This window comes from Aplysia californica, unplaced genomic scaffold (genome assembly GCF_000002075.1).
Source record: "Aplysia californica isolate F4 #8 unplaced genomic scaffold, AplCal3.0 scaffold00175, whole genome shotgun sequence".
NCBI classification, from domain to species: Eukaryota; Metazoa; Mollusca; class Gastropoda; order Aplysiida; family Aplysiidae; genus Aplysia; species Aplysia californica.
This window is the reverse complement of record NW_004797445.1, coordinates 910,988-925,987: the sequence shown is the minus strand read 5'-3', so window position 1 is coordinate 925,987 and position 15,000 is coordinate 910,988. Positions and strand designations below refer to the sequence as shown.

Here is a 15,000-nt window from a genome sequence, read left to right as displayed (position 1 = left end):
TTTTCCCGCTGGAGCATTTTGGTGCTGTTGTGCCAGACAGGAATAATACTGTCACTACACTGCTGAGCTCAGACATGCACACACAGGTATGACCAAACATTAGAATGAGAAAACCAGGTCATGGTATACATACAAATGAAACTCAGTACTGCAATATTGTAGTAAACCCGCTAAAATTCACTCATTTTAGAAAACATGGTTAGAAATTCAATGTATTAACACAAAAACAGACTAGACAAGCAACTGACATGTATTTAATATCATTTGATGAATTATCTTCACTTTTCCATTTGGAAAACAAACTGTGCCATGATTTCTCTTGAGCATGACGCCTCGAAAACTGCGAAACAACAATACGAAAAGTTCCGAGTATACAACATGCAAGCCCAAGAGAAGATTTCTTAGGATGAGACAAGAAGATCTTAGTCAGTGAACTGTCTCAAAATACACTGTGGTAGCGGCACAGTTCAACGAAATTTCTGTTTTGCATTTCTGAAGCCGGACTACAAGTAAAAAAAACAACATTCTGTTGAGAGAGAGTTGGTCTGAGCTTCAATGTTCTCAACTGAGACAATGCAAACGTCTTTTCACTTTTATTTTAAATGCAAACTGGTGTCTGGCACAGAACAGAAATGCTCCCACAACAATAAATCCTTTATGAGCAGCTAGTCCTTACAACTGACAAAAAAACAACAACAACTAAACATATGCCTCTCTAGGGGAGCCAACTAAATAAGCTGGTGATGCTTTCCCTCTCCTGACTCCCCAATTCCTCTTAATGTCCCCTACTTTTTATAGTGCCCAATGAAGTTGGGAGAAACAAGATCGCTGTGGTTCTCACACACGTGATGAATACAGCAATCAGAAATGGACAGGACATAACAACAAAAATATTTCCCACTACAGTAGACTAGATGATGTTGTTCTCTCACCATACCTATATACAGTTTGAGGGCAAATATTAATCTCCACATACACAGATTTAGACTTTCATCACCACATACGTCTGCACACAACCAAAAATGATAAAAACGTATTGATATGTGTGGAACATGGCTTTGCACTTATCTCAGTTGTGAGCTATACTCCAGGGGCACAGAACAGCTTTAAATTAAATCAGAGAATAGAAACTAAATTTACAGCAAACAGACAGCAGCGACAGCAATTCTGCAGAAGTGTTGAATATTTGACGTAGACTCTCTAATCATCAAACTATTAGATGGTTAAACATTCTTTAGAACTTACACAAGATAAAAAGCTGAAATTTCATATGAAGCAACTTGTTAAATAATACCTTTCCTCCACTCAATCAAATACTTTGCAACATTGATGCAAGTGTTTAGCACTTAATTCCCCCATTCAGCTCTTTTCCATCCACATTTCCTATCCACTTATGCTAACAGACAGTATTTATAGGCAAAAACAAACCCATGGACACATTTTAACTGATGACAATCCCAAGTTACAGGACTTAGGAATATTTTATATTTTCAGAAAAGTGTTGCTTAAGGTATTTTAGTGATTTAATGGTCTAATTTATAACCTGAAGACCTTTGTTAACATTTGAGAACCAGGTTATGTAACAGAGGACAAAAATAAGGGGGAATTAAGTGTTAAACAACACCTAGAAACAAAAAGTTCATGTTTTAAGAAAAATTCAGAATCAAGATTTATAACATTTCATTTGCTAAACTTTCACGTAAAGTCCAAAATTTGCTGTGTGCATGATTTTTAAACAAAATTTGAAGCAAAGCAAAGCTAATTGCTCCTGTGTACAAAACCTTTATGTGAAAAATACTCTCTTAACTTCTCTAAAACAATCTTTTGTTTCAAACATTTAAACTAAACATATACACAACATGCGTTTGTGCATTTCTTTGAAGGCCATCTGAGGGAGGGATGAGGGGAGAGGTGCCAATGGGGAGAAAACACAAATGAATACGGTTTTCATTTCCTCACTTCTATTGCACTGTTGTCCTGTAAGGTCAAGTCAGGAGTGCTGCCCCTTAGTCTCTCTCTCTGTATCCAAGCTTGCATGTTGCGATCTCCCGCTGAACTGCCATCTTTGACAACAGGCTGTAACTGCTCCCAGGCTGAGAGTCTCAACTCCTTGCTATCACCCCCCGCTGCCATGTGGCGACCACAGATATCTGCCATCGCCGTCACATGCTCCAGGTCCTCTGTCCCCCCAACTGTATGCCTCCTTTGGCGATGCCGTCTCTCATTCTTCCTTATTCTCTCCCCTTGCCCATCTCCCCCATCTTTCCCGCTGAGATCAAAACTATCCTCTCCCTTCGATAGTCTGGCTAGATTGGAGTTCCTCTCTGTTTTTTCAGATTTCGATATTGGTCGTGCACCCCTGGAGGAGGAGGAGTGCTTGCTACCTTCCAGTTTCTTGGGCTGGGTCAAAACAACAGACCCTCCGTCTCTGGACTGACCAGAAGTTTTGCCTAAGAAAGACCTGAAGTCTGGTAGCTGTGTTCGCCGCTGTGGGTTCCCAGAGGGACCCAGTTCAAAGTGGACGTTGGGCACAGTCACAGGGGAGGAGGAAGCAGCACGGCTGCTGTCTGTGACTCTCTCAAAGCGCGAGGCGATGCCGATTTTCGGGTCAGACTTGGCCGACCTGTGAAGGCTGGGATCCCTAAAAGACCCATCAGAGTCCACTATTGCCGCTGCTGTAAGGGCATGCAGGGAGCTGTCAGCAGTAGCAGCCGCAGTGCTGAGCTGTTTGCTCCTGTTGCTGAGATCTAAATGCTTGTTGCTGTCAACTTCAGTTTTGGCTTCACTTTTGCTGGCAGGGGCTTCTGCCTTCGAAGTTTTCCTGCTGGCACCTGTAAGCTTATACTTGGGGTTGAGGAGGATTTGCAGTTTCTGATCAAACGTGGTGGTGATGCTGGTGAGGAGGTCTGAGCCATCCTCAGAGTCGGAGGATGCCCATGAAGCTCTCTTTTCCTGGCGGTCTAAGAAGTCGATCAGAGAATCCAGGGAGCCATGACGTCGACCAAGGCTGTGCCGTATTGAGCCTGATCGTGGAACATACCTGTCCACACCTAGACCAAGAAATGCGGCTTTTGCCTGGGCATCCCTATGTCTCATTTGGCTCGGGACCATTGAAGAGGAACTAACACTTTTCATTTCATGAGGCTGAGCTCTTGCCTGAAGAGTCACAACTTCTTGAGGTCCCACCATACGCTCACAACCCCCAGGCCCAGTAATGAGAACAGAGGGCGGAACACTTGCCACCATAGGGCCTGATGGAGTCTTCAATTTTTTTCCACTTCTCTCAATACTGTATTCAACACCATTCGCATCAGTTCTGCGAATAGCGGGGATTGCACTGCCCATGTGACAACCATGATCGTAAGGAAATGTTTCACCAATGTAGGAACTGCTGACGAGATCAGGCATTCGTGAGGGTACCATGCCGCCCTTGATAGCCAGCCAGTCTTCCACACTGTGCCGCTCTTCTTGCTCCAACTCCAGCTGTGTTCGCTGATGCTCTTGCTCGATTCTCTCCTGCTCCCTCCTCCTTCTCTCCCTCTCCTTGTTCTGCTTCTGTTCGAAAGTCTGCAACAACACGCTGACATCGTTGCCTATCCTTTTCAACGTGTTATGAATGGCGTCGCGGCTCATGCTGGTGGGGATACCATGGGAAATCTCCAGTTCGTCGTTCTTATCTGCCAAAGAATCTTCAGAAAGCCGGCGAACGTAACCTAAGGAAGATGGACTGCCCGCGTCGGCATATTCCAGATCGGGGAAATCTGGTTCAGAATTAGCGATGGGTGCCGTAGGATGCATTTCGTGGAAACGGTGAATTGCTGGAGAAGATGTTTTGCTGCCTATGTACTCGTCAGATCCGCTGCGGGAAGACACCACTGAAGAAAGGGACTTGGTGAGAGATGCGAGGTACACAGCATCATCTATGTTCCTCTCGTTGAAGGCGGGGCTGGCGCTCGCCGTGCTGTTGCTGCCGTCTACTATGTCCAAACCATCCAGACTCTTCTGCTGCTGTCGGCTGCGTAGCTTTTTGCTGGCTGCACTCACAATGGAAGAGATAATTTCCTTTGTGCTGATAGCGGAGTCTGCCTCTTCTGCAAACACACAAAAACGAAAAATAAGTATGAGTTTTACAGCACTTGCAACACAATAATGCCATTTAGGTGCCAAAGATTAGAGGTGCAACAAGAAAGTAACAAACACAAAAAAGGAATAGGAGAGATAAAAACAATAAATATTTGATAGGGAAAGAAAGAGCAAACCACACCAGAGCACGTGCTAACCACCCACCAAAAAAAATAATTTCTAATTAAAAAATAAAATATAAGGAAAGTCATTTGGTGCTGAAGAAGAGCAAGACAGACAGAGCCAAAAGTGGGATACTCAGGAAGCAAAACCTGCTGGTGGTGTCCTCCCACCAACTAGAAGCAAATTTCTGAACTATAAGCAATATAAATAATCTTTTTTCTCACATCTCAGATTAAGATTTACGCAGATAAAGATCAGTTTCCATTGAAAGTTCCGCCTAGAAATTTACAGACAGCACACGAGCCTCTATACAGCAGCATCTGATTACAGATCTAAGATCAAGACACCAAAGTTCGCAACAGTCTACACAAAATCTGAGAGACAAAATGTGACCTCAAATACAGGCAAACCTGCCATGACGGCCATATGTACAAACGGACATTTTCCATTTTCCCCTTTTTTTCCTATATATAATTTAACTGTGTAAAACGGTCACCTGTCCGACGCGGCCGCGACCATCTTATTTTATCAACCCACTGGAAAATTTTCAATCAGCCCCTCATGCTGCGGATGGGCTGTCATATTTCATTCACTTTTTGTTATTGTTAGTCCCTCCAATAAATGTTTACCCAAGTTGGACCAAAGGGTGGACCTAACAATAAATTTTCAACTGCGGGTGAGGGTAGTATGATCCGTCATAACCTACAAGCCCTACCCACAACTCATGCACAGATCGTATGTGAGGTGACCGGTCACTGTTTCGTTTACTTAATCTGTAACAAAGTAACAATGAACATTGACGTGAACTTGCTACAAAAGCTTTACTTTACTCGTTCTCCGAGTGGTGGTGACCAGTGTGTTTGTTTTACCATGGCACTCAGTCTTCATCGTCTTACTTACATAACATTTAGTTTATTTTACCCTTACACAAAATCAAGTTAACCAAAAAAAAAATAAACACAAAAAACCTTACACACCCCCCCCCCCCCCCCCCTTTCAAAAGACAAAAGCCTAAGATCAGCCCTGGTTTGAACCTCGGAAGAGTATGATTAAATTGCTTTCTTCATTTTGATCAGTCCTGCCTAAGATGGCCACCTGTGTTATATGCCCACTTTTCTCCTTGACAATGGGTGGCCATTTTACACAGGTTTGACTGTAGTGAGCACATGGCTAAAGAGTCAACAGGAGGAAGACAGAACACGAGAAGTAAGGCATCACTCAGAGAGGTTTGACAATTGCAACTTTTCACCAGGAACAAGCACAAAAAAAAAGCTGACTCCCTCTGAGTTGACAACCAGTACAAGGGAAGTAATAAAATAAATATCTTCACTATTTCAGTAAGATCAAAGAGTGGAAACTGTTCACTGACCATCGTCATCTCTGTATCCATGATTCTCATCCACTGTCACAGTCTCCACCGAAGTCTCCATGGGGATGTAGTTGTCCTGATCCCACGGACTGAAGAACCACTCGTGCTAGAAAACAAATTGAAAAGCAATCTTAAGAACAGAAAAGAAAACAACTTTATTGATATACCCAAAGGGAGATTACGTTTATACTGCAAAGCTTCTTTGACTAAAGAGAAACACACTGACACAATGACAGTCACTTAGAGTTGAAAAAGTAAGACTATACAGTGTAGTATCATGATAATGTATCTTGTTCAGGACACAACAACCCCCCCCCCCAAGTGACCACCCACTTATTAGCCTTTTTTTTGTTCAGTTTGACTACAAAGAACCTCATGAATACAATAATGATTATTCTGCGTATGGAAAAAGCAAAATTGACAGATTTTTAAAAAAAACTGATACAGAGGTTTGGGTGCAGTAAATAGTGTACTATTTGCACAGATGCAAAAATAAAAGAGTACCACTCACATGCAATATGATGCTCTCCACAATCCGGCACTGATCAGACATATCAGTGACCAGAGACACTGTGTCATCGCCTTTCTTCCTCACCAGCGTGGGTCCAAACATAATGGCTAGATTTTTTGCATCCATCTGCATAGAAAGTGAATAAAAGAGAAATAAAATGATGATGCAAATACAAGACAAAACGACAAAAGGCGCTCATATGACCTTATGCAGTTGCGAGTGCTGTAAAACCCTCTACTATTAAAAAAAAAGAAAAAATACTTGTACAAGACATACAAAACATTACTCAAAAACCTTACTTAAGGGCATTAGGTAATTAATTCAAATACTTCCTTTTACGTTAGGCCAATTTACAATGTCAAGAATTGTATCAAACCAGACTAATCTTGATAATAGGTATTTGAACTCTATCACAATTTCAAAGGATATCTTTTTTAAAAATCTCTTAGACATCAAAGCACACAAAGTTCTTACCTTATTGATATTGCCATATGTTGCAACCTTGTTCAAATGTACAGCCACATGTTTGAATGTTTCATTGTGGTGGGTGGGGAGAAGATGCAGTAATCGCTTCAGTTTCAGTTTCCTTTTGTCTTCATCTGGATTTCGGCTGGCTTCAATAAAGGCATCATAGGACTCTGAAATACCAATAGAGTTGTGGACATAGGGTTCACTGTAAAAATCCAACAAATTTAATGATATAATCAATCATCTAAAAATCAAAACATAAAGAAAATATAAATCAGACGTCAAAATCTCAATTCCTCATTTTGGAGCACACAAGCAATCTGCAATAATACATAATGGCGAGCATTTTTTAAAAAGAGGATCCTTAAAAACTTTTTTTTAAGTACAACCATCCTCATCATCTTAAAAAAGAATGTTCACTTTGTAAGTACTATATAACCATGATCACCATGAAACAAAAATTGCTTTGATTGTAATTAACATTACTAGATATGGAAACAACACAAACTCACACCAGCAAACGGGGTAGCATACCTGAGGGCACTAGAGGCTCGGGCAGCTTGCGGAAGAACGACTTGAGCAGACTGCTGATGACATTGATGTCCAGCAGTTTCTCGTTGTCGATGTTGACATTGTCGATGCCTCGATTGAATTCCTCAGTGAGGGCGTTGACGGCCGCTGAGTTGCCGGGCACTCTGTAGACGCCAACCACCTCCAGACCACGAGCCTCCACAATGCTGGTACACAACTCCACAATGAGGGGAACATACTGAAACAAACACAAATTGATTCATATACTGTGGGTTGATTGCCCCTTTCAAAGTACTCGAAAGTGGGTGGTTGGTGGGTGCTCTGGTGTGGTTTTCTCCTTCTTTCCTATAAAACATCTATCATCCTTGTCTCTTCTCCTCCCTTTTTGTGTATGTTACTCTCTTGTGACACATCTATTCTTCGGCACTTGTATGTGTTGCAACTTCCGTAAAACTCTTACAAAAACTAAAACTAAAGTACTTGAAGAATATAAACTGCTTGCTTTATCTCGGAAAAAACATTCCTTTTAACAAGGTAAGGCTTATCAAAGACAACGTATCTCCAAATTCAAGACCCATCTCCTTTTGGACCTAGCTAGATACTTGAAGAGTTATTACACTCCACTAAAACTCAGATTCAAGAACTCCTCATTTGGGATTCGAACACAAGTCATCTGCACCATAGCAAAACCCAGCAAAATACCAACTGAGCTATCAGTGTGCTCATAAATCATACACCTCTTTGCTTGAGATATAGAGATGTACATCCATACCATGTGGGTTACAATGAGTGGAGAAAAAACTAGAAAACCTGTCTGAATATGAAATACAGTGGGGAAGAAGAAGAGAAGGAGCACTTCATCCAAATGAAAATAACAGAAGGTAGTAGTCATTAAAAAACTGAAAAACAGTCATCACCCAGGTATTTTCAACAAAATGGACACACAAACATCAAAAGCTGTCCGTGTTCTGTCCTGATTTTTAAAAGGTAGTGTCTATGTTCTTTAACGTTAGAGAACATATATAAGCTGTCTACGTTCTCTAATGTTAGTAGAGAACCTAAACATAGCTCGCTTGCTCTAACATGGAAACGAGTCGACATTGCTGCTTCCACAGTGCTCACACTTTATTTTCGCAAGCTATTAAGTTTACTTTTGCGAAATTAAAATACTCTCGAAAATAAAGCTGTCTATAGTACAGCATCTTGCCTTTACAGCGACATTAAACCCCTAACAAGCAACCAACACACTCTTTCATTCCATCGAGATGACACCACCACCCCCCCTTTTCATAATAATATGTTGGAGGCCTATACATTTTTCACCCAAGAAGGTGCACTTTGATGCCCCCCCTACAGGCTTAATATTGTTACTTTTTGATTCGTTAGAGAACATAGACAGCTTGTATACGATTCTAAATTAAGAAACTAAATTTACCTCGTTGTGTGGGGAGGAGAAACAATCTTCCAGAGGGACTCCAAACTGCATGTTGTCATTGTCTACATAAGGCTCCACCAGCGTCAAGGCACTCGAATCTTCACTCGACTTTTTCAGACTCTTCATCATTGGGATGCGACCTTTCCAGCCCTTTTTCAGGTTATCTTCACCTGAGGAGGTGTGAAATTTTTTTATTACGTTAAAAAGGTCCACACTGACAATATAACACTTATATATCAATTTTTAAAAATGACATTCGAACCCAGTCTCACCGCCTTCTACGCGTAAGAAAACCCCACGTACCGAAGGCCACTTTCTATCCATCTCTTCCCCCGCCTGTTTTTATATTATAATGAACTGTGTAAAACTTCCACCCATTTAAGACAACCACTTTTCTCCTCAACAATGGTGACTGTCTTAGATAAGTTCAACAGTAACTGTAACACAATGTAGATCATAGCAAATAAGACTGCTTTAATCCTGCCTGTCAGAGCTAACCCAGATAGGCAGACACAGACACTAGATAAATGACTTTCCTCGTTTGGAAATAAAACTCGCACTTTCTCGTGCAACAGTAAAGAACTTGTCCTCTCAACCACTCACTTTAAAGAATAAAAGAAAGGAGGGATAGACATACCCATCAATTTGAAAATGTAAACACATAACAAGAGGAAGAACGGGCAGACAGAGAAGAATGAACGCACAACAGAAAGCATTAATAAACAAGGAATTATTATTAAAACCTAAAAGCACTGAAATACACAAAATTCTATGACCACAGGGAGTTCAAGGAGACCACTTGACAAGCCTCCTACAATTTCTCTCTGGTTAGGCTAGGCCTCCCCTTCACCATCCAACACACAAAGTTAAGGCATTTTTTTTTTTAAGCTCTTTTCTAAACAATAACCTTTTTCTTTTTCCTTCTCGGAGGCATTGGATTTCTTCCGTCTCATGCTCGGAGAGGTGGCCAGCTTTGCCTTGATGGAGAGAGCCGCTGAGAGTTTCCTGCCCCCCTTCTGTCCCCCGAGCTGTGGCGACATCTTGTTGCTAGGCACAGCCTGCTCGCTGGCGATGAGAGCATCCTAGTGGACAAAACAAAACAAAAGATTTAGCACAGAGTTTTGGGATAAAGTAAAAAACCACATCAATACAATAACAAACATTTCATGCTGTGGAAAACACTGTGCAGGCAGTAAGAAAAACAAAGAGAGAAGAAAGTAAACAAGGAGGAACTACCAGTGACTTCCTTCAACCACTCACCAAGACTTAACACTTCACAAGTTAATTATATTGGGTATAAAGAAGTCATGAGGGACTAGGTACAACCAGTAGGGAACAATATTTTGCTCAAAATGTAAACAGCTTGGAATATATGAAATCCATATAAGTGAAGAGAATTAGAGGTGTTACAACAGAGTAACAAACACAAAAAAGAAGGAGAGGAGATAGAGACGATAGATTTTTTTAATAGGAAAGAAGGAGCAGATCACACCAGAGCGTCCACCAACCACCCACTCAGGAAAATCTTCAAAGACAGCTGTTCTTGTTTCTGAATAGCAATGTATGGTGAGTTTGCTACAATCATCAGTAAAATAATACAGAAATGGTAGATTGGGGGGTGTGGGGGGGGGGGGGAAGAGAGAGAGAGAGAGAGAGAGAGAGAGAGAGAGAGAGAGAGAGAGAGACAGAGAGAGAGACAGAGACAGAGAGACAGACAGACAGACAGACAGAGAGAGAGAGAGCGAGAGAGAGAGAGTTAAAAATCCTGGACTAGACAAGGAAATAAAAAGTGCAAGTATAGGACACGAAGCTGGTACAGAGAAGAGCTTAAATCTCTCAAAGATTGGATTGAAAAGGACTTAAACATAAAGGGACGAACAGAGAAGAACAAGGAAATAAAAACCCCAGAGACTGAACAAGGAAGAGGGAAAACCAAAGATTATACAGAGAAGGACTAAAATAAACCCCATGATGGAAGAATCCAAGCACAGCACATTGGGAGATATGAGACTCACCATTTTCTCTGCCTTTTCTGGCTCATTAATGGACTTGATGGCTTGTATCCAGATGAGCATGGTGCCCTTGTCCTCTGTCTGGAACAAGTACTCACACTCCTGGTGGCTGGTGAACCGGAACACATTTTTCTTCTTCTTCGCATAATCGTGAGCAATCTCCACCATGCATGACCTGAGCGGGATGTGCTGGTCTTCAAAATTGCTGGAGGTCTGAGAAGAAAAAGAAGGACAAACATAATTCTTACATGGAAAAAGATGAATCCAGAAAAGTCAGCACACTAAAGCAATTCTCAAAACGTCTGATTTTATCAGATGTTACAGTAATAGTAGATGCCTTAACTCACTTGAGCCTGAGCTATTTTTCCCCCAACAACCATTGCAGCCTAACAGTTTTGTGGTACATTGAACAATTAATACACAATAATAGGCTCAAGTGAGGTTTTTTTAGTAGAGGTTTTACGGCGCTCGCAACTGTATAAGGTCATATGAGCGCCAGAAGATTAGAGGTGTTACAAGAGAGTAACAAACATAAAAAAGGAGGGGAGATAAGGACGATAGATGTATGATACAAGTGAGTTTATGCCCCAACTGACACAATTTAAATCATTAAGGAGGCAGGCTGCTTCAACCCTCCCAGTCAGGGCCTACCAGAGCTGAGAGGGATACAGCACACCAAGAGGCAGACGGAGACACTCGACAAAAAAAAAACTTCTTCACTCAGGAATAGAACTTCAGTATTCTGCTACAGGAGACAAAATGCCATAGTGCTACACACCACAGATGACTTAATTAGACCTCAGTCTTAATCTATATTATTATATTATATTTGTAAAAGTTCATCACTTTGGTCGCCTAAAACTTTCGAAACATTTAACTTTCCAATATGAAAAAATTAACAGTGGTTCAGAATCATTTAAAGGGTGTACAGTTATATTAAAGAGTCTGAAGTCACTGTAGTTTAATTTTCAGTTTTCCATTAGTTTCGTTTAGGTCTAATCTTCGGAAAGTCTGTCTTCTAAGACGCCATTGTAAATAAGTGAGGCTTCCATTCACAACCAGTGCACACTGATTCCAAAATGACTTGACGATCGATTTTTTTTAGTCCGTTCATCGAACGAGTACCCAGTAAGTAAGTTATATGACTCAAGAAATTTCAACGAGGAGCCTTGATATCATTAAGTCAACAGACATGTCTACCGTAAGCTGACGAAACGCCTTTTTCTTATTCACAGCAGTTTCAAGATAAACAGGCTTTTTTGTCAGCATAACCATTTTAAAAAGGCGTTATTCCGAAATTTGATTACAGAGATTGGGATCAAATAAAATATGTTACACCAGCAGACCAAGGATAAAGAAATGTCAGAAACACTCACCGAACTACTTTCCCTGTCTTTGGTAAGGTACAGCTCGTTCTGTCTTAATACTGCAAATACTGGCTTCCATGACCGGTCACTGCATTTCTGGGGACGAAAGAGAAATCAAAGGTGTTGAGAGACAAACAACAGAAAAATGGAACCATTCTTACAGAAGTCAACTTCATTTTTTAATTAAAACATCAAAGCTCAGCATTTCAATGAATTACACGCATGTCCTCAAAGAAATGGAGAAAATAATACAAAGTCAAAGACGACTTGCACTCATATTAGGCATACTGTTGAACTTTACTTTTCACATGCCCTCCTCTAAACAATGTCCCCCTGGGCCAGATGCACAAGACCCAGGCCAGTTTCCCTGTATTGGGGACCATAAGCCGGAGACTTTTCACCTGCCAATTCACATAAGTTATATGAGTAAAAGGACAAAGTTTGTGACAGAACTGACCCATTTTATGAAATGTTCCCGCACTTCTTTATAAGCAAAAGGAAAGAAACGGGACCAATAAATTTTTTGCAATGTGAGAAAATTTTCTTAGATATGATACATACAAAAGCTTCAGCTGCACAATGGAAAGAAATACCAAAACTAGATAATAGTAATGAAAATGATAATAATAACCATAACAAAAATCATAATAATAATAAACTATATTTATATAGCACATCTCCACTGAGAAAGTGCTTAATGCACAATGTTGTACAGTAAAAGTAGGAAGGAGCACTTTTTTTTTTTTTTGCAGAACTATTTTTTCTGACATTGTCTGGTCTTAAAGAACTAGCATGTGAAGAAGGTTCACAGCTAAGAAGGAATGAAGTAGTGTTTCACGTGTCCTGACCCGACAAGAAACATCCAGCATTGTGTAACAGCACAGGCCATGACTATGCAGCTTACCTTTCCCTCAACGACTGAGATTTTACAAGAAAGAAGTCCTTTCTTGATGAGCTGTGGGAAATCTTCCATCTCTGTGGTCTTGACCTCAACACCTTCAGGTATCTGGACAAATAGCGAAAAAAGAAAGGAAAACTTCAGGCATAAAGCTACAACAGTCTGACATGAACACATTGAAATCCAACATAGCCGCAAATATGTTCTATCATTGTCTTCACAAATTTCATGTTAAACGTTTCTAAACTGAGCACAAACAATAGCATCAACATAAATATGAATGAAAGACAATATTTTTAAAACACTTGAATACAGTTGAAATTGTCTAAGACAGCCACCCATGGTCAAAGAATAAGGGGGCTGTTTTACAAAGTGTCCTTACAATATTAAAAAAGCACATAGGGAAATATGGTAAAAGGCCACTGTACAGGCGGTTGCCTTATACAGGTGGCCGTCTGAGCAAGTTTGACTGTACGAGTTGCGTTCAATAAATCTGTACCCTGAATATGAAAGAAACAAGCTAGAAAGTTTAAATTTGGCGCACACAATGCTTATTCTCAAGATAGTCACATTGTAAATTGGCACACTTTTGCCTTCTGTTTGACTTTCAAAAGTTCTTAGAATAATATGACTTCAAATGCGAATGAAATCATTCCTGCACTGCAGATATAGCATCTTCATCACTACGGAGATGCTGTCCTCTGAGACTGAGAGGTTTTTTTTCCCCCAGATTTGAGAAGCAGAAAAAAATCAGAGGGTGCTGTATCCAGTGAATAGGGTGGCTGAGGGAGACTTTTGTAGCAACACTGCTTTGCTGTCTGAGTTGCCTTCACCACTCTGTTCACTAGAACATTGTTGTGCAGCATGATTTTTTCCACAGGTTCCATCATCTTTAAGCTTTACTAGTCCAAGACAGATCATGGTTTCATCGACAACGCTGAATAATGGTCCCCAGTGACTGTATGCCCATTTACTAAGTAATCTGTAAAGATGATTCCCTCGGTGTCTCAAAATCAGAAAAGCATAAACTTTTCACTTAAAAGTTCCACCTTTGCCTTCTCTGGTGATGGAGATGGAGAATGAAGACAGTTTGGTGTAAACTTCCGTGTCCAACATTTAAGTTTCATAAGGTGGGCACTCACCAAGGAAAATGCTTAACATTTCCTCAAAAATTGTTGCTGGTGATTTTCCTTGTAAATAAATACATTTTATTATAGATCGATATTAAAAAGATTTCATTGAAAACATCGTTTCCATTGAACATGACACTATCTTTTGGAATTCAAGAACTATATTCACTGAAAATGCAGTCAAATTCTCACTGTTCGAATTTTCTCAGATCCCCACTTACAGTGTTCAGGATAGATAGAAATCCCATTCTCAAAGTTTCATTGTTACATGACAGTTCCTTCATAGTGTAAAGACGTATTGAACACCCCTCGTACTTTGAAATGTAAGCAACAAAAAAAACTGAAGAAGAACATAAAGTCTACAACTGCCCAATTTCCTGTATCATCTACTGAGAGTCACAGTTCATAGTGTTAATTCTCGCCAAAATCCCCAAAATAGCAAAAACTGAGACATTCACTCCACATTTCAGTAAACTTCGCTCAACAACCCAAGTACTGCCTGTTTCTATTCACATCCTGTCATAAAAATTCACTTTCTCAATCATGAACTTTGGATACAGTCACCTTTAGCTAGCTCTCCGTCAACATTCATTTTTTAAGGTCTAATTTTACGCGACTGACTGATCAAACAAGCAGCTTTTAGGAATATGTTACTCACAGTTTCTCCAAAGAACTTGTTGAGTTTAACAGAGCTTTGATGCCTGACAGGACCACCACCACCTTGCCTGGATATTTGAAAAACATGGGAATAAATTTAATACATTATGAAACAGCGTCACTTTTCACAAATAATATGGGAATGGGAAATGAAGTAAGACCTAACGGAAGACATCCTCTTAAAAAATGTCTTAAATATAAGAGAAATGAAAATAAGGAATCTTAAAAACAAAATAGATTCTCTCTAGACTCTTCTCTCTCTCTCAAGCAACTGCAATCTGAGGCACTTGCACAAAAAAAACAAGATTGAGTAAAATGCACACATGCTCATTCATTCACTCACTCTGTCTTTCATGCATAAACTCCCCCCCCCCTCT

At 40.4% G+C, this 15,000-nt stretch overlaps 1 protein-coding gene across 1 annotated transcript in view; it reads right to left on the bottom strand.

Moving 5' to 3' along the window:
• LOC101848432 overlaps nt 1–15,000 on the bottom strand; it is a gene marked incomplete in the record, with an annotated part of 130,938 nt that overhangs the window by 2,539 nt on the left and 113,399 nt on the right. Inside the window, 11 exon segments of the mRNA XM_005098227.3 lie at nt 1–4,091; nt 5,615–5,720; nt 6,126–6,251; nt 6,600–6,763; nt 7,128–7,362; nt 8,560–8,729; nt 9,467–9,641; nt 10,575–10,784; nt 11,948–12,034; nt 12,843–12,944; nt 14,625–14,691. The exon segment at nt 1–4,091 is cut by the window's left edge and continues 2,539 nt beyond it. Coding sequence (XP_005098284.2) covers nt 1,948–4,091; nt 5,615–5,720; nt 6,126–6,251; nt 6,600–6,763; nt 7,128–7,362; nt 8,560–8,729; nt 9,467–9,641; nt 10,575–10,784; nt 11,948–12,034; nt 12,843–12,944; nt 14,625–14,691 — 3,586 coding nt within the window.